The 27684-nt window shown below is 36.6% G+C and overlaps 2 protein-coding genes across 5 annotated transcripts in view; one reads left to right on the top strand and one right to left on the bottom strand.

The window, feature by feature from the left end:
- GLT1D1 (glycosyltransferase 1 domain containing 1) overlaps positions 1-27684 on the bottom strand; it is a 122362-nt gene that overhangs the window by 62464 nt on the left and 32214 nt on the right. For 3 of the 4 annotated variants that reach the window (XM_014962705.1, XM_014962698.1, XM_014962714.1), the window contains exons 3-4: positions 11779-11863; positions 2449-2574 (exon numbers count right to left, since the gene is read on the bottom strand). In XM_014962705.1, the coding sequence (XP_014818191.1) occupies positions 2449-2493 (45 nt within the window). In that variant the 5' untranslated portion in view covers positions 2494-2574; positions 11779-11863. Of the gene's footprint in view, positions 1-2448; positions 2575-7270; positions 7298-11778; positions 11864-27684 lie in introns of those variants that run through there. The other variant, XM_014962724.1, reaches the window with a different exon arrangement.
- Positions 200-26457, top strand: SLC15A4 (solute carrier family 15 (oligopeptide transporter), member 4). The gene is made up of 8 exons (XM_014962685.1): positions 200-843; positions 8861-9156; positions 10012-10180; positions 11263-11340; positions 13343-13511; positions 16472-16627; positions 21433-21591; positions 25023-26457. The coding sequence occupies exons 1-8, from the start codon at positions 274-276 to the stop codon at positions 25169-25171; spliced, it is 1746 nt and encodes a 581-aa protein (XP_014818171.1). The 5' UTR covers positions 200-273; the 3' UTR covers positions 25172-26457.

Genomic DNA, 27684 nt, shown 5'->3' with positions numbered 1-27684 from the left:
GCTGAGGAGACGCCCCGCGGCCGGCCCTCCTCAGGATCCCCTCACAGCCGGTAGCTCCGCGCGGACCCACCCCACCGCTTCCGGTCCGCAGCGCCCCGCCCCGCCTCAGCCGCCGCTCGCTTGTAGCCCAGCAGCCCACATGACGGCGGAGCGACGGCGGCCTCAGCCAATGGTGAGGCGCCGTCCCCCGAGTGGGCGGGCCGGGCCGGACCGGGCCCCGCCGCCCGACCGCGGGCAAGTTTCCTCAGGGCGGGCCGGGAAGGAGGCACCGCCATGGAGGAGGCCGAGCCGAGCGAGCGCAGCCCTTTGCTGAGCAGCGTAGAGCGCGGGAGGGCAGCCAGCAACGCTTTCCACGGGCGGCGGCTGGCCTGCGCTGCCGTGCTGCTGGCCGAGCTGCTGGAGCGAGTGGCCTTCTACGGCATCACCTCCAACCTGGTGCTCTTCCTCAACGGGCCTCCCTATGGCTGGGAGGGTGCCCAGGCCAGCCAGGCCCTGCTGCTTTTCATGGGCATCACCTACCTGGTGTCACCTTTCGGCGGCTGGTTGGCTGATGCCCTCCTGGGCAAGTTTGGCACCATCCTGCTCAGCATGGCACTCTACCTGCTGGGCATGCTGGCCTTCCCTGTCATCGCTGCGCCGCACACCCGCCAGGGCCTCTGCGGGGACATCCCCTTGTTCCCTGTAGAGAACTGCTCCTCTCCGGTGGCCAACACCACTATGGCACCTTGCTCCCAGGTGGGAGCCATCCGCTACTGTGCCACCGCCACCTTCGTTGGACTGGTCCTCGTGGGGCTGGGCGTCGGGTCGGTCAAGGCTAACATCACCCCTTTTGGGGCAGATCAGGTCAAGTATTATTTGGCAGCTGCCAAATCGTTTGTGGGTGTTGATTTGAACCAGGGGATGGCTGTCAGTCACGCAGAGGGGCTTGCTTTGGTGGGATGGACAGTGCACCTACTGATTCACATCTCTGTAGGTGTTAAGTCTCGGAATCAGATCATCCGGCTTTGTTGCCTGTGTAATGCAAGCTGTTAAGTTGTACTCTGATATAATTTTGGTGTCTGTGTCATGTCTGATCTCTTAAAATCCTTGGTTTCCTAGTAGCCCTGCCTTAGGTGTGGTACCCGATGTGGCTAAGCCATCACCATCTCGAGAAGTTGGGTTGAATATTTAATAGACGCTAAGTGATTGTTAATTACCTTCCATTGTGGAGTTTGTATGCAGTTAATTTGACCTCAGAGCTCATCAGGTGAAATATCTGATACACATTTAGCTTTGTCAAAGATAGCACGGTCCTTCTAGGACTGTGGTCAGAGGTCTTTATAACCCTGTGATAAATGAAGGATAGAGAACAAATAGGTTTTTATGTTTTAGGTATTCGCTGTGTACTACACTGTTCCTTTGAGTGATGTTTTTGTGCAGGCCAATGTTGCATTGGATGATGGGTAGGAAGGTGCTCTCAACATGGTAAACATATTACCTGGGCTGTTATCATCAGGACATGTCCTGTCAAGTGACCTTACTCAGATCCACTTCAGTGATATCATTCATTGGATCATCATTGCAGAACGAAGTGGCTTTACAGAAAATATTTGAGAGAGAGCTCATAGTTCAATATCAACTGGAATGCGCTGTTGCATGTATTTTTTTACAGTCTTACACTAAGTTAGTATGCTGACTGCGGATGTTGAATTATATCATTTCTGCTTTACAAATTGAGAATTTCAGCTGATTAGATACCGGGCAGCTTTTCTAACTAAAGTGATCTTGGTGACAACGCGAGGAAAATATCTCTGAGCCAGTAGCATGTCTGTGTACTGGCCCATTGAGTTCTGGTTAGTGCAGGTATCAGAAATGCCATGAAATTCTTTGTGAGAGGTAGGATCTACCACAATATCTTTGCCAATCATACATCTGTTCTCTGTTGTGCGGTTTACATTTGTCATTCTTTGGCATTTCATATATTATAAATTCTGGAGTTCTGGGTGAAAGGCAGTATATAAATGTAAAACATTATTCTAGCCTAGGATTGTGCGTCTCCAGTGTATTGGTTCTATTTAAGCCAGCATGAGCCCATCAGGTGAAATAGCTTTAATATGACTTTATCTTGTAAGGTGTTTTTCAAAACTGACTGCTTATCCCCAGAACACTTTATGAACATTAAATGTAAGAGATAAATAATGGCAGGAGCAGAGCAAAAGAATAACCATTGCCAATGGAAGTGTAGCTGTTGTAGCTGGATTTTCAAAGGTCTTCCCCCCAGGATTTCATGGAAAGCAGTTTTTTGGCTAGGCTTGCAGATAATTCACAGTGATTTATGTAGGGTGAAGCAAAAGAAACACTGCTTTCTGGTTCATAATAATCAGCAGAGCTCTGCTGAGGACTGAATTTTTCCCTTTCTCTGTTTTTCTGCCTTATCTATTGTTAAACATATTACAGCATACCACTTACCTTGTTGTGCAGTTTTGGGCCCTCTTGGGTGCTTTCTCCCTGCATAGGAATGTAGCAAACTGCCGGGTAGATGGATATATATTGCTGAGAATAAAGTCTGTCTCCCAGAGTCTCATTTTTTGGAGGCTAGAATACAATGCAAACATGTTTTGGCTGGATGTGTGCTGATAAGATTTGTCCTCTTTCCCTTGGATACCAAACAAAGGAAAATACAACTTGTATATCATGCACTTTAGCTGACATGAACCACCTTTCAGATATTGTTTATTACATTTCATTGCAGATCTCTTAAAAATTACCATGTAGATTTTTCAGTTTTAACACATGATCTACAATTTGGGTGGAGAACCAAATAACAATGAGGGGGGGGTTATTTAGAAGAAAAGAATCACTTTGTGGAAAATTGGAAACTAAATTCTAATACTTATTTTCCTCAGAAGTTAAAAAGGATGTAGTTTCTTAATTTCTGTTAAATTGATGCTTTTAGAAGTGCTGTTACAAGTGACTAAGTAGACGCAGTATAGAGTAACTTTTGCCAGTCAGCTTAGCAAAAACCAGTTACTGCAAACTAGGTATAGACCAGCTTTAATTAACTGTGTTTATATGTGTTTTTCTAGAAGTTGCAGATTGATGCATCATAGAGGTCTAAATCTGAACTGATGGTTCTCAGAATAGTGTTTATAATCATGTGATATGTATAACCTGGCACTTTCCAGTTCCCCTTTCAAGTGCGAGTGTTTTGCAGTCACTTCCTGTTCTGTGTAGCAGTTTGTGACTTTCTGCAGTTAGGAAAGAATATGACTATCCCTAATTATTGTGAAAGTTTGTTTAGCTTCAACATTGAAGGCAACATTAGTAGTTGACTAGTATCTAGTGCTAATCTAGACTAGATTTAGTATCAGCTCTAATCATTGTTCTAATCATAGATTAATCTGTTTTGGGGTTATGGTGATTAGAGATACTAGTTTTAACCCACAGTATATCTTTCTGAATTGCCATCAGAGTCATTAAATTTATCTGTCCGTAACCTGCCAAAAATGTTCTAGCTTTGTTAAAACCATTGTTGTTACTGTAGGATCACCAGAGGCAGGACACTATTGGAAATTGCTGGTGTAAAGGTGGCTTTAGAGTTATTTTCAATCTTATTTATTTATTTGTAGAACCTTGATTTTCCAGCCTCTGGGGAAAGATGGGGGACCACGTATAAAGAATTGAAAGTCATTAACTAGCTGCAAGTTACTTTGTTGTTGAACTTCTCAGGAGACTGTGGACGTCTAAGACTCTGCAGATAACAGTTTGAAAACTGAAGTTATGGCATTCACATCAGCAGTACTAGTTGTTTCTGTTTCCGACAGAAAGAGAACAGGTAGAACACCAGTGAGAGGATTTGAAATGTGGTTTGGCCACATTTTAGTATAAAAATTTGAAATTATGTGGCAACTAAGTAGTGCTGTATAGCTCTGTTACTGAGCTCTCTCCAGATGCTCTCAAAGAATAGCTGGTGTCTGTACTGATGGATTAGAAGGTCAGAATCCTGTAGGCATAAATTTGACTACAGAAAACTGTTGTCATTGCGCTTTCTATTGTAGGCTAAGAAGGGCAAGCTTCTACATTTTCATCCTTGCTCTGTTGTGTGGCTGTTCACATAGTTGGCTGGGATAAGTTTGGGGTTTTTTGTTGCATTCGTCACTTGTGACTGTCAGTTGATTGCAGAAACAAATGAAAACTGCTAATGTCAGTAACTTCTAAATAATCTTCTTTTTCCTTTTATGTGAGTCAAATAGGAGGTCATAGCTTTGGATCAGTCATGATGTGAAGAGGGAGAGAGGGAAGACTATGACATACTGGAACTCTGAAACGTTGGGGTTTAGGAAATACTTGAGATCACGAGCAGATGATGTCAGAAATCAGATGTCAGTGGAATGCTAGGCACTATATAGGCATTAGCTGTGGCAAAAATAAGAAATCGTGTGCATAACCATTTCTTTGAAACTGACGTAGCTGTAGAGAGCTAGGGAATTACTTTGTGACAAAGCAAAACATCTAAACACAGGAGCTATGGAGAAGCAGTGATGCTTTTACAGATTCCTGGCTCTTTACCTAAAAATCAGGAGAATCTAATAGATTCTTAATACTTGAGCTATGTAATATTTTTGGTTTCAAGCTGTATGAACCACTTTGGTTAGTACCTGGATCTCCTAAGAAAGATGTTGGTATTGAAAAATCCAGGGGAGGGATAATTCCACAAGTGATCATCTTTCTTCTGAGACAGGAAGCCTAAGTATTAACCTTAGGGACAGCTGTGCTGTGGAAGTTGCTGTCGCTGAGGTATTTCTAATGACTTTTCATAAGATGTTGTAACCAAGGATCTAGTTACTCTTTCTCTCTTTCTTTGTTTCAGTTGTGTTTAAAATTGTGTTCTGATCGTAAGATGTTAACCTTATATCCTAAATGAGTTTAGGGAATTGCAGTGCAGTTACACAGCTGGTGTGTCCTCTGCTGAAAGTGGCTGTAAATAACCTAATGATTACACAATTCTCATAACATAATGTTCCGGGCACTTAGGATTCTTTATCATGAAAACTGTGGTCGTAGTTACATCTTATCTGACCATAATCAGTCTGATATGTGTTTTGTATTAGAAATTTTGATTTTGAGAACTATTTCTTTACTGTAGGTTCCAGTTACAAAACTCAGAATGTCACTGCTTTTCCTTCTGCATTTGCATTAACTATACGTAAAAGATAGGTGTCAGATATATCAAGAAAACACCTTTTGGACTGTAGAAAAAGCACGTGTTAGGTTAGATTTTCTTTTGCAAAAGTTATGTTAGATGTCTTGAAAGGAGCAAGTTTATTTTATTTCCTCTTTAGAGGCCCACCTGAATGCCAGCAGCATTGGCGTGGCCAATGACCGACAGAGCAGCTGTGGCCAGAAGGTTTAGAATCGCTCATTTCCTAAATTTCTCTGTTGGTGGGGATTTTTGATGTGGGTTTTTGTTTATTTTTTCGAGGGGAGGTTTGGAATTGTTGGTTTGGGTTTTGTGTGGGTTTTTTTTTAATTTTTCCCTATAGTTTAAAAGAGGAACATGGTGAATTTAAGGTGACATTTTTCATACCTTTTTAGGCACTACTACTGTTTTTAAGCTGTTTTGTTGAGATGGGGACAAAATCTTTTAAACATAGTTATTTTGACTTTTAGTGCAGGGATGTGGGACCCTTAGATCACAGGACAGATTCGATCCAGGACCCACACCATACTTGTGCCATTTACGTGCATCATTTTCCTGCTGCAGTTCACGGTGGGATGCTAAGAATATAATGAAGTTGGTGGTGCTGGTACCACAAGGAGAGTGCTGCTGTGCTTGAGCACAGATGAAATTGAGCAGAGGGAGTGATAGATTTTTCTTTCTGCTTGGGTGACTGAAAATAATGCAAACATAAGGGGGAAAAGGAGAATTCCTGCAGTTTTGTGAAAAATAATTGTCCTTGATAAAAGTAAAATAATAAAATTCTAACATGGTTTTCTTCTTCTTAGTCCCTTATTAAAATGTAGTATCCACTTATGAAGAGAATGAACCAATCTATTTTGTGCTGTCACACAGCTCAAGTAATAGTCAGCACGGGAAACTTTGAGTAGTCTGCTGTAAATGTTATAAAGCTAATATTTTGGGCAACCAATTTGATGTTTGAAAGGAACTACAAGGATTGCCTTTTCAGTCTACCATGTTTTCTGGTTTTGATAAGACACTGCATCTTCATACTTCTTCTACTTTGTCAAGGTATTCTACCAGCTAGTTCAATATGATTTTTAAGTTCATATAATCATAGAATGGTTAGAGTTGGAAGGGACCTTAAAGATCATTGAGTTCCAACTCCCTGCCATGGGCGGGGACACCTCCCACCAGACCAGGTTGCTCAAACCCCCTCCAGCCTGGTCTTGAACACTTCCAGGGATGGGGCATCCACAACTTCTCTAGGCAACCTGTTCCAGTGTCTCACCACCCTCACAGTAAAGAATTTCTTTCTTGTATCTAATCTAAATCTCCTCTCTTTCAATTTAATAGCATTACCCCTCATCCTATCACTACATTCCCTGATAAAGAGTCCCTCCCCATCTCTCCTATAGGCCCCCTTCAGGTACTGGAAGTTATTAATGTTTGTTAATAAAATGCCATAGTGCATTTCAGACATGGCTGGGATGTGATTTTTAGTGCATATATATACTTTGATAAGGAATAGAAAATGGATTATTTTCATTTTAAGTGTGTGGCGTGGCTGTCTCTTAAGCATTGCATTCCTTTTTGGTCACTCTGTTTCAAAAAGGATACTGGAGGTGGGGAAGGAAGTTTCAGGGAAGAGCCACAGACATAGTAGTTTCTATGCAAGGAAATCATGAAACAGCCTACAACGTCCTATCTCAGAAAAAGCAGGTAGAAGGAAGATCTGACAGTGGTTTGTGGAAATAATGGGTAGAGAGGCAGAAATGGAACAGGGAGGGATAAAGCTCAGCTGCCTTCTGTTGTTTCCTGGACCTAGGTAAAATGAGTGAGGCTAGTGCAGGGCAGGTTCAAAATAGACAAATGGAGATGGTTCTTCCCACTGTGTAATTATCTGGGGAACTCTTTGCCACAGGATATTATGGATTCTAAAAGCTGACCTGGGTTCAGAGGCAGGCTGGACAAGTTCACGGAGAGGAGTTATGCTGTGGTTATGAAGTAGTTAGAAGCCATCCTAGGTTCAGGAAGTTTCTCAGGAGCTAGTGGTTGGAGGCTGGGATAATACTTGATAGAAGCATCATGCTGTGCTTTCTCTGTTCTTACCTTTATCAAAGTTTGCTTTCATCTCCCAGCTTTTCTTTGCATAGACGTGAGCAAAGTCATTTGTAAGAGGGAGGATGGGAAGTCATCTTCCTTGCAGAAAGTATAAGAGAACTGGGTCTTTATGATGAAGAAATGGAAACTTCATAAAATAGATTATGAACTCTTTAAATAGGTTGGAGCACTGCGCTTAGAATATAATTGTTGGCTAATATCCTGCTGCCATTTAGAAGGAATTCCTAGCTTGATACACTACTGCAGGTGATGACTGTTAAAATTAGGAAATGAGTACCAAGTTGTAACTGGAAATGGAGAATTTCTTGGGTTTTGGCTCCAAGATTGTATTTGATGTGCTACCAGACCTACCTGAATGCCTAACAATGCTATTAACTATGCACAGGAATAGTTAATTTCTTTGGTTAGGCTTGGTTAAATGATATGGATGGGTTTTTACACCACTGAGAAACCTGAAGCTGTAAATCAGAACTGACAATGTTAAAAACTTATTTCAAGATATGGCTTGCTTTTCACATTGCAAACTAAACACGGATCTGTTGAAGATCTGGCAAACGGGGAAAGAAAACTTGCAATTAGAAATAAAAAACAACTGACTCGGCAAGACTGGTGCATGGCCCTGACTTCCCAGTCACTCTTAATGGCCTCTCAGTCATAAAACATTGACAAGTACGGTATTATGGATTCCTCTACAGACTAGTTGATCTTTTTAATGTGTTTCAAATTTTAACTTGCATAATTTTTTTAACATCACATCTTATGAGTGATGCTTGGTTCCTGTGACTTAATTACAAAACATGGGGTGACTAATGGTAGGCAATAAAGAGTGATGGTGAAAACTGTACAGGATAATTCTATAAACCAAGGATGTCTTCACTGGGGAGACACTGAGAGCTTCAAGCAGAAAAATAGCACTATGAATGGTGCTGACTTAATAGAGGGATAAATGTTTACTGGGGCCTTGAGAAACATCGGGTACCCCCAATTTATTCATTTTTTTTTAAACATTAGAATGGCAAGTCTTCAGTTTATGTTCTGATAAGAGGCATTAGGACTGTGTTAAAATTTAAATTTGTGCTTTAATTACCACCTAGTCACCTGAGGCTTAGAAGATGGAATATGGTTAAGTGTTACATGTATACAATTGGAAGAAGGAGGTGTTGTGATACTACTAATACATGAACTTATAGGTAGCTTACCTTTTTTTACTAAAAAATTAGTTATTTCAACTTCTGTGTGGACTATGAGACACTAACCTGAGTGAGTTTGTCTAGAGAAATGACCAAATGAGAGACAGTGCTGTAGAAATAACAACAGCCTGTATGGGAAAACTATGTAGTTTAGTATTGTATGACTTTTCTCTCCCTATGCTGAACTTCTAGAAGGTCACTGATATAATGGGGTGGCTCAGTAAGATGTCATTTCATCAAATACCATGCTGAGGCCAAAACACTTAAATCATTTTAGTACCACTTTAAATTAAACCTAAACTCTTCAGTGCATTGAACTTGATTGACTTCTAATAAACAGGCTTCATTTTCTTCAGAAATTGAATGACTTGTTTTTAATTTCTTCCAGGTCAAAGATCGGGGCCCAGAAGCCACAAGAAGATTTTTTAATTGGTTTTATTGGAGCATTAATTTGGGAGCTATTCTCTCTCTGGGAGGCATTGCATACATTCAACAGAATGTGAGCTTTGTTATTGGATATAGTATCCCAACCGTTTGCATTGGGATTTCATTCATGGTTTTCTTATGTGGTCAGAGTTTCTTCATCACAAAACCACCTGATGGTAGTGCCTTCACAGACATGTTTAAAATTCTCGCATATTCTTGTTGCTCAAGAAAGAGACATGTGGAACGTTCAACTAATAGGTTTGTAATGAGCTCTTTTGTATAGTCTGAATTCAAATGAAACAGCCTAAGAGTTGGAACTAGTTGGTTCAAACTAGCTGGCAGTAAGTCACACTAGAGAGTACACTAGAACATGCAGTTTTGCTTTGAGAACTCGAACTGAAAAATTGGGGTCCTGGAGGTAACTTCTGGGATGAGAAAAGCACATTTTGAGATCACTGAATTTCCACATTGCAACATCAAGTCTTGCTTGCTATGTCTTGAATGCTATGTCTTGTCAGTTTGGAGTTTCTGAAACTGTAACATAACCTAAGTATGCTGCTTTTAAGCATCAGTTAACTTTCTTCTCTGCTTAGATATGTTTATGGGATGCCTTCTGATTAGAAAAACACTATCATCTGCATTTAATGTTGTAAGTGGTTTGATGGGCAGCCAAAATGTGTGCTGGCTTTTTGCTTTCCAGGTGGTAACACCACTCTCAAGAGAAGCCCATGGAATAGTGGTGGCTGAATTTAGTCACTGATGATAAGAGATGTCAGGTACCTCCTCTGCATCAGGCCATATTCAGATTGCAAAACAATTCAATGAATTAGGACAACCTATATTTTGTGATACTGTTTCTTAATTTCTCCATATTGCAGTGCCAGTTATTTATGCATGGTGGGGGGAGGATGGGAAAAGAAGTCTTTGTAATGGAAGTTTTCAGCTTTTGCTTTCACCTGCTAATGATCTATTCTGGCCTAGTAGTTTTGCTGTTAAGAGTAACTTATTATGAAAATGGCTAAGCTTTTTGTAAAGAAAAGAAATGCCACAAGATTGCCATTTAAGTCAGTTCTTCTTGTTATTTAACTAAACATTTGAAATTCTTTTCAAAAGCGAAGGCCAGGGAGTACTTCAGCAACCTCACAAGCAAAGCCTGTTTGAGATGGCCAAGATGTCTCGTGGGGGCCCATTCAGAGAAGACAAAGTAGAAGATGTGAAAGCTCTTGTCAAGATTATCCCTGTCTTTTTGGCTTTAATACCTTACTGGACAGTGTATTTTCAAGTGAGTAGTTCCATATGATTTCTATTACAGGTCTAAACCCCATAATTTCTAATGTAAGAACCCTAACTTCCACTTCTCCCAGTGCATTTCAAAGGTATTGGGGCTCTAGCTTCACATTGCAGGTCTGAATATTAACCCCTCAGAGCAGTTACCTGGAGGAAAGACACAAAAGCTTTTTTGGGGAAACTGTTCTATAAGGTTAATGTACAGCTAGTATTCAGTAGCTCTGATTCTAGAGAAGATGAATATTGAAGAGGAATTTTTAGAACTCTGGTATTGACTGTTTGACTTGACCCATGTTTTAATGTTAACTACTTTTATTTCACACCCCTGGGGTTAAAAATAATTTTAATAATACTATGTTAGCAAAAATACTAATGTGTGATGCCAGCTTCTTCTGACATTTTTTATTTGCTAGAAAAATTTTTGTGGAAAGCTGTATTAGCTTACCAGTATGCCAAAGTATCTAATTTCACATTTTTCTGAGGACTTTTTCATAAATATGAAACTTATCCTGTCACTGAGAGATGAAAAATGGCTACTAAGAATACTTTCAAATAATATTTTGACTTAATAATAAAAAATAAAATAATTAAAACAATAGAACTAACAGATGTACAAATTAATATATCTTAAATATTGCACCCTGTTTCATCTTGCAGTTGATTCAGATAGTTCAGGGTAAATGGCCGAGATTTCATTTTAATTAATATCTTTCTAGTTTTCTGTCTTAGTGAGATGAATTAGGAAATATGTTTGAGGGGGAAAGAAAAGCAGAAATTGTTCTTAAAGTCACGTGAATGATTCTTTGTGCTCTTAGTAAAATTAAATGTCGGGGTTGGAACACTGCAAGCTTTTTTTAAGAAGAGTTCTTTTTGTTTTGCTATATTAGCACTTCACCTCTGTATTTTGACTTAATAATAAAAAATAAAATAAAATCATTAAAACAATAGAACTAACAGACGTACAAATTAATATATCTTAAATATAATATAATCTTTGTTAATTATTAAAAAAGTAAAAATATTTTGCTCTCAGTACTCCTTGTCCAAGTAATCTCAACTCATCTTTCCTAACACTAGATGCAGACAACTTACGTATTGCAAAGTCTCCATCTGAAAATTCCTGAAATATCAAATGACACCAACTCTATTCATACGGTAAGTAGGACAAAACATGTGAAAAGTATGTTTTCTTTAGTTGAGATGCAAAATAGGTAAGTATGGTACAAAAATTCCAGGAAGTTAAGGTAGTGACTAAAGAGAATTGATGGCCACAGACATTAGGCATTTAGAAGCACGATGCATCATACAGAGATTTTGGCATATCTACCCATATATCAAATTCACATCATCCTGTTTTGAATGTATTCAGATAATTTTCACTGCTTTAATTAAGTGTCTTTATCCTTCAGCAGAAGGATCTTTGAAGAAATCTTATAAATCTCTATGCCCTAAGTTTTCAAAGTTGTAAGTAGTACAGAAGCATTCCTACAAACTCAGTAGGAATACCCATACTTAACCGAACATTAGCATTAGCAAATTTGGAATCTGAGATACATTTGTAACTTCATACAGCTTAATCAATATTCACCTTACCTTGAATCAGTTTAGTGTATTGAAGGAAGTTGTTCAATCAATATTTTTCAAGAAAGGCTGGCGTCACGTAATTGCAGAGGTGGTACTGAGAAATAAAAATAAAAAGTATGAATGTAACCATATCTGTATCTGAAACACAGAGATCAAGCAGTGCTTGTATTTTGGGTGAAAGAGACAGTGTGATGCATAGTATAGTATCATACTGTTCTAAACACAATTTTAAGAAATATCCCCAAACCAGAACATTTTAATAAATACCCCTGTACTGTCTTGGTTGGTTAGCTCAGAACAGATGCTAAATATTATTAAACTTGGTAGAAATTGTCTCATTCATACAGATGGGATTCTTATTGTCATTACGGAATATTGCAAATGAGAAAGGATGCATGTTTTGCACAATATTCTTTGTTCATTTGACAAGTGTAATTTAATTTTAAATGAATTTTGTATTACATTAGTAAAACTCCATTTCTACTGTTCTGTGGCATGTTTCTGAAAGTTCTAAGCCTAATAATAGAGGATCTGCAGAACCTGGCTATTAAATACTTTTCATGAGTGAAATAGGAAAAAAGTGTAATTCTGCCAGACTAGACTGTATCACTGGAAGCACAATAACAGTGCCTATTTAATGGCAGTAAATCACTTCCTGACCTGTGTGCGATTAATATTAGACTTTTAAAATAACGCTTTTAAAAATGTATCTTGAGATGTTTTGAGTTTTGTTTACTAGATTTGGGTGGCACAATCAATCATTCCTCAGACAGGTATTCTATGACTAAAAGAATCTTAATAGCAGAAAAGCTCCCTAAGGACAGTGATTTTTTTTTTCCATTAAACATATTTCAGGATGTATACAGAAAAATTCAGATATTGCAATAATGTTAATGGCGATCTCATCTTTCAAAAGGAATTAATAGTTTTACTTGTATAGTTAACTTTTAACAAAAATTAATTCAGAGTAAGGACCTAAAATATGAGCCCTCTGAAACTTAGAAATCATAAAAAAAAAAACCAACATCCTTTGCAACGAGTCTTTGCTATATTCTGCATTTTGTTTTCTTAGAGTACTCTCTTCATCTGCCCAGTAATTTCTTACTCCTCATTTTCCTTGGAACTATGTGCAGTGTTATTTGCTTTTGCATAAAGAACCTTTTTGCTCTGAACACTTGATGTTCTTCAGTTCCAGTGGAAAGCTCCTATCCCCTCCACCCCCCAAAAAATCCCACAAACCAACACCCATCTCAGCACAGTTGGAGGTGCATCTTGAAAGTCAGAATATGCAATACTGTTGGAGTTACTATGGTGAGAAACCGTTTGTGCTTCTGAGCTAACAGAATTATGAACTGCTAAATTAAATGAAAACCTGAATAGCTGAGTGTTTCTTAGTGTTTCACTAAAAGCTGAGTGAGCTTTTACACACTCTTATTTTCGCAGTGTCTATCAGTGCACTGTGGTTTGTTTTGGATCACAGTGTTTCACAGAAAATGTTTTTTCCTTTGTTAAATAACAGTAAATATCAGTCCTTAAGAATGAAATTGCCAACTTAAGTCATCTATCCTTTCAGTTTCCAGCAGCCTGGTTGACTATGTTTGATGCAGTGCTTATTCTGATCCTAATACCTTTAAAAGATAAATTGGTGGACCCCATTTTAAAAAGGAATGGCTTGCTCCCGTCCTCACTGAAGAGGATTGCGGTTGGCATGTTCTTTGTAATGTGTTCTGCGTTTGCTGCAGGTAAGAAAAGCAACTTTGAGATCTACTTTTATGGGTATTTATTCAGCTACTGAGAACGGCATTCAGAATCAACCCTTCTGAATCTTTAATTCAAGATTATTCTGAAGGTTTTTCATGGGATAGTTAGAATGCAACTGCCTGGATCCATTTCCCACAATGGAAGAGATTTTATCCAAAAACTTACTAAACTGTTTGGAATGTTTGTGATAAAATTGGACCACTTTTCCTGCCTGAAACAGCATTCAAGTATGCCTTTTAAAACCAGCTTTTTAGTTAAGGTTTCCACATACAATGTTACTGTTTAGTATGCTTGTTTTCTGACCATATTTTCTCAACAAATGTCTCAGGTTCATGATCAGGTTTTGGGTTGCCTGAACAAAGCATCCAGCATTTGCATATAAGGCTTGTTAGTTCTCCTAAAATAAACTTGACGGTACTGTGGAAGTCCATGTTATATGATTTATTAACCATTTATCTTGAAGCTGAAAATTTATTTATCCTGAAAAAAAAATTAGGTCGGAAATAAGTATGTTCCATTATATAGTCTGGCTTCCAATTATTTAAAAAGTGAAATTTTACCTAAAATTCTTTCCCTTTATCTGAAATAATAAAGTTAGGATATGGCTGAACAAGAGTTTCCTCCCACTTTGGGTTTTTTCTCCCCTACCTTAATGTTCCTTAATGTTTGGGAATTACTGTAGTGTAAAATAGCTTAGCCATAGAGTGAAAGGAAAAAGATGGCAACTCTGTTCAAACCATAAATCAGCTGCTTTTGAAATGATTTAAAGTTGTTAAGCACTGCTGATGTGGAACTGAACAGCTCTGAGCAATGCTTCATAGAACCTATAGCCTTCACCTACTATCACTGTAATGAACATATTGATAAAGCATTATAGCATTAAATAAATTAATTTCAGCACTTGTACTCTCCTATATTTTAGAGAAAGAGACACTTTATACGGCTATTAAGATTTCTCTCAATGAGAGAGATAATTACCTTATTAGGCCAAGGTCACTTTGTATGTGCACAAGTAAAGTTCTTAAAGCAAAGTCATTTAAACTTAAAATAGGAATGTTTCTCTTATTCCATGTTACTTAGGACACTGCTACCAGCAAAAGATGATAATGTAAAACAGTTAAATGTCAGTTCTTTAAATAGAACCTGCTGGCTCACATATAAGTGAATTCAAAACCAGCAATATCTGTGCTTATTAGTACTGAGGAAAAAGGCATTTTGAACTATGATAGCTGAGTTGGTGAATAGTTTCATGTAGCAGAATTCTTAAAAATTTCAAATGCCTTGTTTTCTATTCACCTACAAATATAGTGCATTATTTTGTTGGTTTGATCCTTCCCTAACTTTTCCACAATAGAAAGGAGAAGGTGAATTCTTTGGGTGGTTACCTGCGATTTGGTTGGAAAGTTTAACGTTTTGAAGTAACCTAACATCCTGCCATCATAATATGAATTTAAGACAAATTTAGGGCATAGGAAACTGTTTATTTCTAGCAGGATGGAAAGCTTCCATCATGGTTTATGTGTTTCATAAAATTTTTATTTTCTTATTAAGTGATATTTATAGAAGCTATATTTTAATATTCTTAAAATACAACGTTACTTCCAACCATTTCTGCCTTAGAGAGAGATACTGATTAAATTCTTAAATGAATGAAGATGTTAATATCTTAACTTCTGATGTTGGAAGTATCTTAATGATTTGTTTGTGCCATATGTCCATTTTAACTTATCTAACTGGCATTAGTTCTGGACACTATTTAGGCTGCCTATTAGATTGTTTAGATTATTTTAAATATCTTATAAACTGTGTGAGAATACAACTGATTAGATTTAATGAACATCTGCTGTGCTTCATGCATTTTATCGTAAATTCTGAGCAGCAGTATTTAAGGTTATTCAGCTGGAAAATCTACTTCATTTATAGAGTTTAAACAATTACAGCAAGAAGTTAAGATTCTTTTAACTACTAAAACTGTACGATTAAACTTGAAGCTTGTCTATCAAAGTCTAAGAAAGAATCAATACATTCTAGATTCTGAAATACTCGGATTTGAATATAAATTTATAGCAAAGTTTGGTGTATGGTAGTTATGCTCCTGTGTGCCTAAATGCCTCCTAAATCTGCTTATGTTGGGAAGAGTATCAAACACATTAAGGATCACTAAATGTTTTGAGGTGCAATAATTTTTTGTTAAATATATATGAATGAAATTACTGAGTTCTTGGCTGACATTTTATGTAACAGTGAGGCAAATCCTTTAATCTGGGCAACTCCAACAAAACCCAACAGCTGTATTTGATATTCACTCTCTACTCTAAACTGTTGTGTTGAGCAAGCTTAAAAATGTTGTATTTTGCACTATCATGTCTGTTTTTCTTTCTACATGAGGTGCTTTCTATGCAGTGTACTACTTGTAAATCAAGCTCTAATGAGCTTTTGGATCTCTTGGGATAATAAGTGTCATATAAATGTCATGATCATATTAGTAGATGGTTTTCATAGTTCTACAGGACTAGTGTAGCCATTTTGATATGCAGAATGGTTTCTAATTTATTAATTTTATGGTGGCAGATGCAATGGTTCAACACAGTAAAGTAGTAGTTTGTGAAAACGAGATTGTCTTTAAAAAAAACCCCAATATCATTTGTATGAGAAAGCTCTCCATTTGGAAAAGGGTTAAGTATTTGTATGATTATTGCTACTGAATAAGAATATAATCACTAATTTTATGGTGGAAGAACTGTATGTCTTGAAATAACAATAGCAAAAGTAGTCCTGTTTTATATATTAATTTTATATATTTTATATATTTATAATATTATAAAATATTTCTATTTTATAATTTGTAATTGCAATGCAGGATTGAATCCTAATTTAATTCTTAAAATGAAGAAATGGTATTTGCATCTTAGGTCAATCTTTTTCCCCCCCCTCCATGTAGGAATTCTGGAAAGCAACAGACTGAAAATTGTAAAGGTTAAAACAATTAATCAGACAATTGGAAATGTTACATACCATGCTGCAGATTTGCCAATATGGTGGCAGATTCCTCAATATGTGCTTATTGGATTCAGTGAAATATTTGCAAGTATAGCAGGTAAGAGTCTTTGTGTGTATCAATTCTGCTTTAATATCTATGGATATGAATGATGGATTCTTAGAAAAGAAATACTTACTTCTCAAATGATTATAAATAAGCTCTAATGTTCCCAGATAAAATATTGTATTATATAACTTAATATAAGTGGCAAAGCACACAATCACCTTTCACATTTGAAAATTGGCTATATAAGAATATGTTTTCAAGACTGAATTTCAAGCAGATCAACATCTAAATATTTGCATGTCATCCTGTTTTTGCTGGATATTTGCAACCCCTAATGGAAAACAATACCCACTTTCAATATTGTATTTTCAATAATAGTTTTAATGCAGTTTTGTTTCCTCTGAATCTTCCTCTGTGTTGCAAATAAAATCTGTGCATTGTCATTTTTTGGCTTAAAAACTGAGCTAACAGTTTAGAAAGTCAACGAGCAAGTGCAAACACCTTTCTGAGGGAAAAAGTAGGAAATAAACCATCTTTAGAAAGATTTATCACCAGTTTATATTCATTTTGCTTGAGTTTTTACATCTCTGAAAGAAGACAAGTTATGTGACAATCTAAACTAGGTTTTTTGCAAATATTAATAATGAAGTACCTATTTTTCATACATTTCTATCTGCTTATAGATCATTTTTTCTATAGTTTTAGTAATTCAATGTGATACCAGGCAAACTGAAACATTTCAAATCTTGCCTTTCTTGAACAAATGCAAGAGATATTACATTTCTTAATACTGTTCTGTGTGATGCAGTGGACAGCTGTGTGATCATATTGATTTTTAAGCTGAAAGTGAAGTGGGAGGAGAGGGTGAATAGGAGTATAAAATCTTATTTTCTGCTCTGTTTCGTATACGTGCAGTGCTCATTAGCAGGAAGAAAGCACAGGCAATTTATCTATTGTCACTGTGGTATGCCTAACACTGGTTTACTATGATTAAACAAGTGAAATGCTACTGTGAATCAGCGTTTAGGTATCTAGTGCTTGGGAGCAATGCTTAGTTACCAGTAACAGAAACATTTCATGATCATAGAAGTAGCTATTCTAATACAACTTAAATAGAATTGCAGATCTACCTGATGTAACATATTAGAACTCCTTCAATGACTTGATTTAAAAATCATTTAGTATTTGCTTAACTATAGTTACTCATTAATGTGATGAAATACTATTTTAGAATATTGAACTTTGAAGATCATCCATTCCAGCTGGCATTACATACAGCTCTTTTTCTTCAATTCCTTATGACAGGATTTCCTGGTTTCATTTCCCCTGTGGGAGGTTACTTTCATTCCTCACGCTAGGCAGGCACAGTGGGTTAAAATGAGATTCTGTAATTCTGTAAGATCTTGCTGGCGGTAGCCCCAGCTGTCACATGGCCCATTTGTTCCCCTCTTAGTGGAAGAGAGAATTTCTACTCCATCTAGTTTCTGGTTACGTTGTTAGGAAATAAAACAAGGTGGTTGGATTGGTTAGCAAGTAGAAGAAAATGTTGGTTTGGGTGGATTTTTTTTTTATCTGCTCGTTTGCTGTAAGCTTTTATTCCAGCTGCCTGGCCTGGGATTTCATGGAAAGAATGGAAGAATTGCACATATCCCTCACATATTAAACTCTACCATAGTTATTTAGTATTTTGGAGGAATTATTTTTACATATAGCTTTGTCTTATGTGTAGTTGTAATTTTGCAGTATATATGTAACCTTTGCTAGAGGACATATCTGCTGCCCTATATTACAGTACATTTTGTTATGTGTGAACAGTAACCAGCACAAATCCTAACACACAAACATCTGAAGATGGAAGTCTTCTTTAATTGAGTTACTTATTAAAACTAAGGCTGTATTTTTATCAAAAGAGTAAAATGAGTTAGTTACCTTTAGTTACAATTTTAGGGATTGTTCCAATTAAATCTGAACTCAGATAAACAGAAATGCAAGTGTTCATGCAAAAATAAATAATTTTTTTCCTTCTTACAAATTCTTGTTTCTCTGTCAGGCACTGTTACTAGTCTGTGGGTGTTCACAAGAAATAAAATAACAAACCTGTCTGCAGCTTGTGGAAAGGTCAAGGACTTGATGCATTCTTTGTTGAACTCCAAACTGAGTGTTGGCTTTTTCAATTGCTTTAGTGGACTTCTTCATGAGAAGTCAAGTCTTTAAGGCTTACACTGTTCTTACATGAATCCTTGGCTGTTCTGCACTTGCTGGATCTGTACCAACAGCTTTATAACTTCAAAAACTGTTGGGCAATGTTAGGAAAAATGCAAAGGCTTCTTTTTCTTTGAACCAGAAATTCTATGTAGATATTAATTCCTTCATGTATTACACTTTCATGTGATTTGTTTTACGAAGAGTTTTTTTTCATACCTCTGAATGTTATCTACACTGAATTCTTAGTATCTTTAAGAAAGCCTCTCAAGACTTAGTAAGAGTATACTTAACCGGTTTGGTATTAGAAGTTGATAAAGGCATCTATTGTGCTATGAAATTCAGCTTTAAAATAAGCAAAGCGTTAATGGTTCTAAAACTATAGTGATTTGGAAATGTTTATTGTGAACAAAAAGGGACTAAATATCATAAGAGTAGAAACATAGGTTTGTTTTTTTGTTTACTGTAAAACTGAGCATATTCTTATTAAGCCACATTAGTTACACTTGAGGTACCTTTAAAAAGGTGACACACATTGCATTTATCTTTTGTATTATTCTGTCAATCCTCTTAAAGCACCCTTATTTAACTCAGAATCATAATCTCACTTGACAACACCAACTAGAGGGTTTAATTTCAAAACTGCTTGTTTGAGGTAGCATGAAATTGTTATCAATGGCTGCCAGCAGGCAAAAATATCTCTGAAGGCAAAGAAAAGATTTTATATTTTTTATGGCAGATTAAATATTAGGGTTGCTGGAAACATTATTCAAGTTTAGAAACGTGCCTTAATTCGTTGCAAAAAGTGCATGGTGTTACACCCATTTTGGTTTTTGTTTTGAGTCCTAAGATCTTTTTCCAGCAGTAACACTTGCATTCAGCATATCTGTAAAATGAACAAGAGAAGAAAGGGGCCAGATCCTTTACATGTTATATGCTTGAGCTAAACTTGTACAGAATGTACAAAAGCCTGGTGACCAAAATGTGACTGATGCTTTGGAGACTTGTGGTAGCTATGATAACTTAACAAGAGGTTAAAAACCAAGCTATTATATCCCGAGAGCAGTGTACCTTTTTTTTTTTTTTTCTGAAGTGAGATTGGCTAGATAAATACTCCTTGAAAAAGCTGAATTATTATCCTAGTGGCATAGCCTAGGAAAAAATTTTGAGTTTTTAATTCTCAAAATAAATATAATTTTGCCTCCCCGTCCCCATCTGCAGATGTCTTTCCATCTCTGTAGCTATTCTCTCGTTACAGTTTGAATTTACAGGAACCCACACAGCTGAGTTGCACGAAGAATGTTTCAGTTCCCCTCTAAAATCACAGACAGGTCGCTGTTGGCCCATTCTAACATGTTTTGCAAAGGAAAAGAGAAGCAGTGTGTTGGTTATCAGAGATTTCCCAGGTGGCAGTGCAGAATGCTGTTAGATCAGTGAGAACATATAGTTCTGTTTCTTTTACAAGAAAAAAGTTACTTCCTCACAACAGGCAAATTGACCTATCTGGCCTGAAGTGTTAAGCCTTTTCTTGAAAAGAAATGCCACTGTATTTCTATTAAACACTGTCTGGAGTAGCAGAAGTCACATACCAGTAATGGTGAAAATAAAGCGTACCTTTATTATGCAAGACATAATATTTGTGCCATTTTTGGGTCTACAATGCTCTCTTTGCCAAGAAAAATGTTAGGTGAGGTAGCGTTAATTTTCAGTATGAAGCAGACTGTTTTGAAACAAGCATTTCACCTGTCAGAGAAAAAGCTCTGCAAAGAATGCATTTGACTGTCTCTTGTGATTAATCCTATTTGATTTTTGACAGGAGTATTATTCTAAAAGGAGAATTAATCATGGGCATTAATCTTTGCAAGGCAGAGCCTAACCCACTGTGTTCTGTTGGTACTAAAATTCAGTAGCACAGATTTTCAAATTCATGTAACAGTTTTTTCTTGGATTTATTGTTTGAAATTTGAGTGAGGATAGTTTAAAGTTGAAGTCCCATTTTATAAGCCTTAAAAAGAATAGGCCAGCAAGCGATGAGCTCGGAGAATTCTAGATCAAAATTAAATTAAAACTAATTACTGCCTTTCCAGCTGCAATTAATTTCTCTGTCTGCACATTCAGAGATACAGACACAGAGCCTGTGTGAAATAAATGTTCATGGTCAATGCAAGAGTGACCTTCAGTTCCCGAGTACTTTGTTCTCAGCAGGGAATGCCATGTGCTTTGTAAATACTGCACAACAGAGAGGCAATGTAGAAACAAGTGAAATGGGGAACAGGGAACTTGCCAGCTTAGAGTTAGTTTAATAAATTTCTGTGAGGATAATTTTAGACAGGAAAATGAATACGCTGCCTCAGAAGATTTCTTGATTTTACGCATGTAATATTAATAAGATCAAAGCGCGTGTCTCAAATGTTGTCCATTTAATGGGTTGATATATTGATGACCTTTAAGAGGGTTCATAAAGCAATTAGAGGGAACTGGGAACTGATAGGGATTCACTACCTGAATTCCCTATCTCCTGAAATCCAAGGCTAATTTTAGGTCTTTAACATACCAGAAGTAATATACATTTGTAACTTCTATAACACTAAATTAGAGTGAACCACTGTTTCTTAGATCTTCCAATAGATATTTTTTTTAATCTTTTAATACAGGTCTAGAATTTGCATACTCAGCTGCTCCCAAATCTATGCAGAGTGCTATTATGGGGCTGTTTTTTTTCTTTTCGGGGATTGGATCATTTGTTGGCTCTGGATTGTTGGCACTGGTGTCTATTAAAGAAATTGGCTGGATGAGTAATCACACAGATTTTGGTAAGTTATTTTCAGTGTATTCATAGTCTATAAAGTAGAAGACTTCCTTCAGAAGCAGTTAAGTGTAAAGCATGTGGAACTGTCAAATCTTAGCACAGTTATTATTTTAAAAATATAAATTTGTCTACTGTTTTGTTAAGGCAAAGTTTAATCATGCATGTAAGTATGAAGTAATGTGACTATGCAAAATGATACATTGACTTCACGAAAGCATGGGAAACACGCATGTACTATTTTGCCTTTGTAAGGCCTGTCAATTACCTGCTCAGCTATTACTCAATTTCATCACTAGAAATTACTTATAATTTTTTTTATTTTAATAGAAAATATTTGAATTATGTGTGGAAGAAGAATATATTCGCTATTAAGTACTGAAATTACTTTCTGCAGTTATGGGGAGTAAAACATACATATCTCTCTCTAGTGATTATTCAGCTTCCTAGTTTCAAGAGACTTCATCAAAATTATCACAAGTTAATTTTGCATTTCTGTCTGCTCAGTATTTATACTCTTAAAAAAAAGTCCAACCTGTCATCTGCTTTGTCTTGCCAGTTGAAGTTAAAAATAATTATTGGCACCAGTAGGTGGCACCTTGGGAATTTCAGAAAATCATACCATCATCAGTGGGCTAATTAGTTCCAACAGAAGGAGCATGAAAAGTTCTTAAAACGTATGCTAGACCTACTATGTATATATGGCTCAAAAGTGCAGCCTAAACTTACTTTAAATTTGGTATGAGAACATTTGCCATTTAAGCTTGATTTGCATGCTACCAAAAAGTAATGTTGTCTGGAACAATACGTGTGTCACAAGTTGTCATCTTTAGTTTCTAAGTTGTTTTTTAAAAAACTGCAAAACATGACAAACAGCCTTAACTTTATGTAAGTGTCCTCACCAATTGAAAAATTAATCTAATTGAGACTTTTTTCCCCCCAGTCAATTTCAAAACTAGAACAGCATTTTTTCCTGCAATTCTATTTAGAGATAATTCAGTTGATAAGGGCTCAATAAGAGGATAATAATTTTATACAAATTATATACAAATTAATATATGTGATATTTGATGGTGTTTTTTTAGCCTCTTGCCTTTGTTTTCTGAAGCAGCCTAAGAGAAGGCAGTGCCTAATATTCTCTCAGTATAATATTTAGGTTGTGCTAAATATATCCAGAGTTGGCTAGAACCAGAAGATGTTACCTTTCATGACTCATTGGTCATCTGTTTTGAATAGGCTCCTCAGCTTAGTGGATTGTCCCCTGGACAGCTGTCAGAACTGGATAGTTCTGCCTTTCTTAGTCCAAAGACTTGATACACAATGGAGCCTTCTCCGCAGCAATACGGCTGGCTCAAGGTTGAAGCGCCCAGTGGGTGATTTTGATTTGTAGCATCTACAGTAGCTGCTGTTTTAACTGTTACTGTTTAACTCAGTAACTGTTTATAACTCTATTTTCATTTTGTATAACATTATTGAAATTTAACAAATTCATATCTAAAATTTACTCAGGTCTTCCAGGGTAGGAATTATAAGGAGGAGTCCTTATGAATGAATGAGTTCTGAATTTTTCATTAAGTGCTGTGTAATAACTATAGGCACATGTGTGCAGCAAGTTTCTGCTATTTACACTAACTCATGTTATCATTTGAGGTAACTCACTGCCTCTGCAAAATCCACTGAGAAAGTTCAGTCTCTGCTGACACTTCAGTGTTGATTGCTGCCATTGAAATGACTGTTATCTCTCTGACAAAAACTGAGATTTCATGGGTTTAATATCCCATCTCATAAAGGATAATTACTACTCCTTAAACACTTCTGCTCTTGAAATGGAGATTCACATGTATATTGTATTTTAAATGTCAAGGAAAGACTCTGTTTAATTTTATTGCATTTTATTATAAGTTACTTTAATTGAATTTTAAGTTTCAGTAATTAAAATAATTTAATTTGAACATTTGTGGGCATGCTGCATGAACAGCTTGTTAGGATCGATGTATACTTCCCTACTTTTACTCTCTCTAACCTTTTTGATAATCATAATGGTCCAATTGGCTGTGGCTCATGTGGCATGTTGGAAATGAGCCACAATATATTGTTCTTGGAAGTACAGCAATAGTTAGTGGACATTTCTTAATAGAGGAATAATGTTTTAGCAATGAGCTTCCTTAAGTTAACATTATTTAGTATGGTAAAAATCACTAATTTGTAACAACTTTGAGGGAGTGTCAAAGGTGAATTGAACAAAAAAAGAAACTAAATATAGTTTCATGAATCTCAAGTTTTTTGCAAAAGAAGGCTGAGAGAAAGTCTCAGTAATTGCTTTCTTTATATCTACAGAGTTGCCAAACTCCTTCCTTAATAAAATTAATTTATTAATTCTTTTTATTTTATCTTTGACTTAGCAAACTAGGGAGGTACAGGCCTCCAGATGCAGACAGACCATATAGCATTAAGCAGGGCTGAAAAGGCTGCTGGAGAGGACTCTCTAGTATATATAGTACCAAAACAAATAGTCATACTTTCACTTGTTTCAATTAAGCTGTAAAACATAAGAGACCTTCTTTTTTTTTCTCTTGACTAAAGCCTTGTCACTTTACTGTATTTTCCAGGGTCCTTAAAAGCATATCTAGTGAAGATGGTAAAGTCTTTAAGTTACCAGCCTGTGTGAGTGTAGCTTTGCTTCGATCTTGAATGCTGTGTTTACTGGGAGCTGTCTTTGAACAATTTACAGTCCAGGGCTCTATTTGCAGAAATCTCTTTTTCAAGTTCATTTAGGGGCTGCAGCACTGGGATGATTTCTTTTTTTCTTGCTTTTGAAATGAGTCGTTTCCTCAAAAATTGATACGTGATCTCTATTACTTACGTTACGAAGAAAGTAAATCATATATGAAAATACACACTGAGGTTTTTGGCTGTTTTATCTGAAGTCAGCAAAGCATTGCAATTTTGCAGTGTAAGAAACCAGACTTAGAAGGAAAATAAAAAAAGGAGTCAGGGAGCCAAGTGGGCAGGGGGGAAGAAAGGAAGATTATTAGCCTTTTAAAATTATGTTGACTTCTATGAAGCTTGCCTACCGCTATATGTGAGCAATCTTTGTTTTCAGAAAATTCTTACAGCAGTAGGAGGAGCTTCCAGCAATTTTTTGTAAGAAAGAAATCATGCAGTAACAGCACACGAGCTTCTTCAGGGACATTACTTGGCTTAAGGCATTGAAGCACAAAAGAAAGCAATCCTTGTACTGTGTGCATCTTCCTCAGAAGTTCCATCTTTTGCTCTAGATAATTAAAAATTCAGCTATGCTGTTGGATGGAAATGTGATTTGTTTTGGTTTTGCCCATGTTTTGAGGAAAAGTCTTTGCTACTTAAGCTTGAAGGGATTGACATTTTTATTTGTATAATCTTTATTAATGTTTATTTTTTCTCCCAAATTCTTTTTAGGTAATATTAATGGCTGCCAATTAAACTATTACTTTTTTTTGCTGGCTGCTATCCAAGGAGCAACCCTCTTGCTTTTCCTTATTGTTTCTGTGAAATACGATTATCAGAAATCGAAGATTAATGAAGTGGCTGCCAACGGGAGGATCTGATATCTGTTACAGAGCAGACTTCGTTACAGCAGCACACAGTGAAGTGGCAGCGCACCCTGAGCCTGCAAGATCCTGTGTTTTCTCCAGTGAGACTTTTTCTAGACTTGCATGTTACAAGGGTTCTGGCCCCTGCCCCTCCTCGTGTAACGTAGGTAAGTGCCTTATGTTGGTGGGGCTTGTTTCTTGCACTACGTCCTGGCAGAGGACAAACACAAATCTTGGAAGTGTATTAACTCTAGGCATTCAAGTTGCTCTTTGTTAATCGTGAGATGTTTACTTAACTCTTGAAAGTTGGGACACTTATACTTGGAAACCGAGTATAACGAGTCACATGTGACATGGATTATTGCTGATTGAAAAACTCTGGTTAACGAAGAACAGTGGATCTAGAGAAACTCTCAACATTCTCAAGCCTACATTGAGGACACAGGAAATAAAATATTTTACAGAAACCTCAAGTAGTGGTTACAAGAATAAATTTCCAATCCTAAGAGTCATTTTGGGCGTAGAAACAGAGAAAAATTAAACTGCAGATTAGCTCAGATTAAAAAGAAATTTAGTTTTATAATTGACCTTTCACTGGCAGCATCTCAAGGATTTAAGTCCAAACTTGCACTCCAGAGTATCCAATACTGAAGACTGAATTGTATGTCACAGTAGCTTGTTGTGTAGCTACTGTAAGTTCTGATGCAAAATGAACACCTGTTGGGACTGAGATGATTTTACTTCGAAATGCTTTTATTATTGAATCTGCATTAGATGTATTAGGACAACATGGAAACATACATCTTTTGACAAAGGACTGTTCAGTCTAACGCTGTTACTTCCCTAAGGAATATTCTAAATATTTGCAGAAAGAAAACTGAGATTGAATTCTCAGAAGATGAATACGCAATAACAATTTAGAAGCCTTTCAGCCAGTTCATTCAGTCTTGTGTCTTACTTCTAGCTAACATGCTACAGGGTTTGTATCTTTCAGCAACACATTCCTCTAGCAGAGCAAATGGTTTTATGTTCAGCCTCTGGAATTTTAATGATTCTAACAATTGTACTTAAGATTGTGTGCAGGCTGGTATGGAAGATGCAAGGAATTATGCAGAAAGAAAATAAAAACTCAACTTTTTATTAATGTGTTGAATTTTTACAGTTTCCTTTGCATTTAGATTGTTAAAATGTCCTCCTTTTGTACATGGACATCTTTTTAATGAGTTTACAAAATAAAATGAACTTCCATGCTGTGACTTTTGACCCTTTGTTTCTAGGTGAATAAAATTATACTACAAAAATTTTGTTCTTTAGCTTTTATTTCCTAAAGATACAGTGGAGTCCTATTAGATTCTAAATGTACACCGGCATCCTATTAGTTTTGTCAGATGATATAGCCGTATGCAAACTGTCCTGTCTTTGCCAAGATAAATCAGTGGAGATGCTTCAGCTACTGCATTACTTAGTAAGAATTAAAATTAGAATAACTAAAGAAAATAATTAAGCAAAATCTCATATGAGTAGAAGCTAGTTTCCTTTTATAACTTTGTTTTAAAAGCTCCATATGCTATCTTTCTGGAATATTCTATTTAAAATGAGCTAAAAAAGCCTAATATTAAAATGATATAAGCTGCATAAGGAACATATAGGGACCAAATAATTTCTTTTTTGAATGTATGCTGTTTCAGTCATGTACTGCTGATATGGGGCTCAATCTGTAGTGTTTCATGCTTATTTCATTAATTTCCAAAGCATATATAGTCACAGGAGAGAACGGGGTTGTGCCTGCTAAGTAGTATTCTACTAGATTTATGAAGATTTTGCTTTTAGAAGTTTTTCTTCTTCTGAAGGACTAGTACTATTCTCAGAACCTCCAAGAGGAGTGTGCTTCTGGTCATCAGCTTTGGTGTCTGTATTTACCCCCTCGCTGGTAAGTGAACTTAATTAATTTCACTTTCCCAACCCCCCAAAATCTAAAATTTTTCAACAGCATTCATAGATTTCCCATCTGTATGGGGTCTGTCAATTATAGTTAAAACTGAGTTTAATGAAGAGTGGAGAGTAACCTGCAGATTACCACATAATCTAGGTATCTTAACAGGAACTGTGACATCTGTGTAGGCAAGCTTTAGTGAAACTATTATCTAAGGAAAAAGATAGTAAATAAATACTAGGTTCCCATACTCAATATTTAGGCCAATGTCTTTTACCCCGTTATAAGCATACAGAAAATGTCTGCACATTTCTGTAGGGCTGTAGTTGTTCTAACATTCTGGAGATGAGACTGAACATGCAATCACTTGTATAATTTAATTTTTATTTGGAATGACTTGGCTGAGCTCCAGGCACAAGTAATTATGACCATTTATGAAGATTAATCTGACACTTCTTATCAAAGGGATAAGGCCTTTCTGTGACTCAAAGGCTTAGCTGATTCTTCCTCTCAGTCTTATCTTTCAGTGTTTCCACTCCAGTCACAGAAATAAGACTAATCAATTATCTTTGTGACTGAGCACTGTACCTCATTA

Source organism: Calidris pugnax, unplaced genomic scaffold (genome assembly GCF_001431845.1).
Source record: "Calidris pugnax isolate Ruff unplaced genomic scaffold, ASM143184v1 scaffold32, whole genome shotgun sequence".
NCBI lineage: Eukaryota > Metazoa > Chordata > Aves > Charadriiformes > Scolopacidae > Calidris > Calidris pugnax.
The sequence above is the reverse complement of the archived record's forward strand: the minus strand, read 5'-3'. Positions and strand labels throughout refer to the sequence as shown.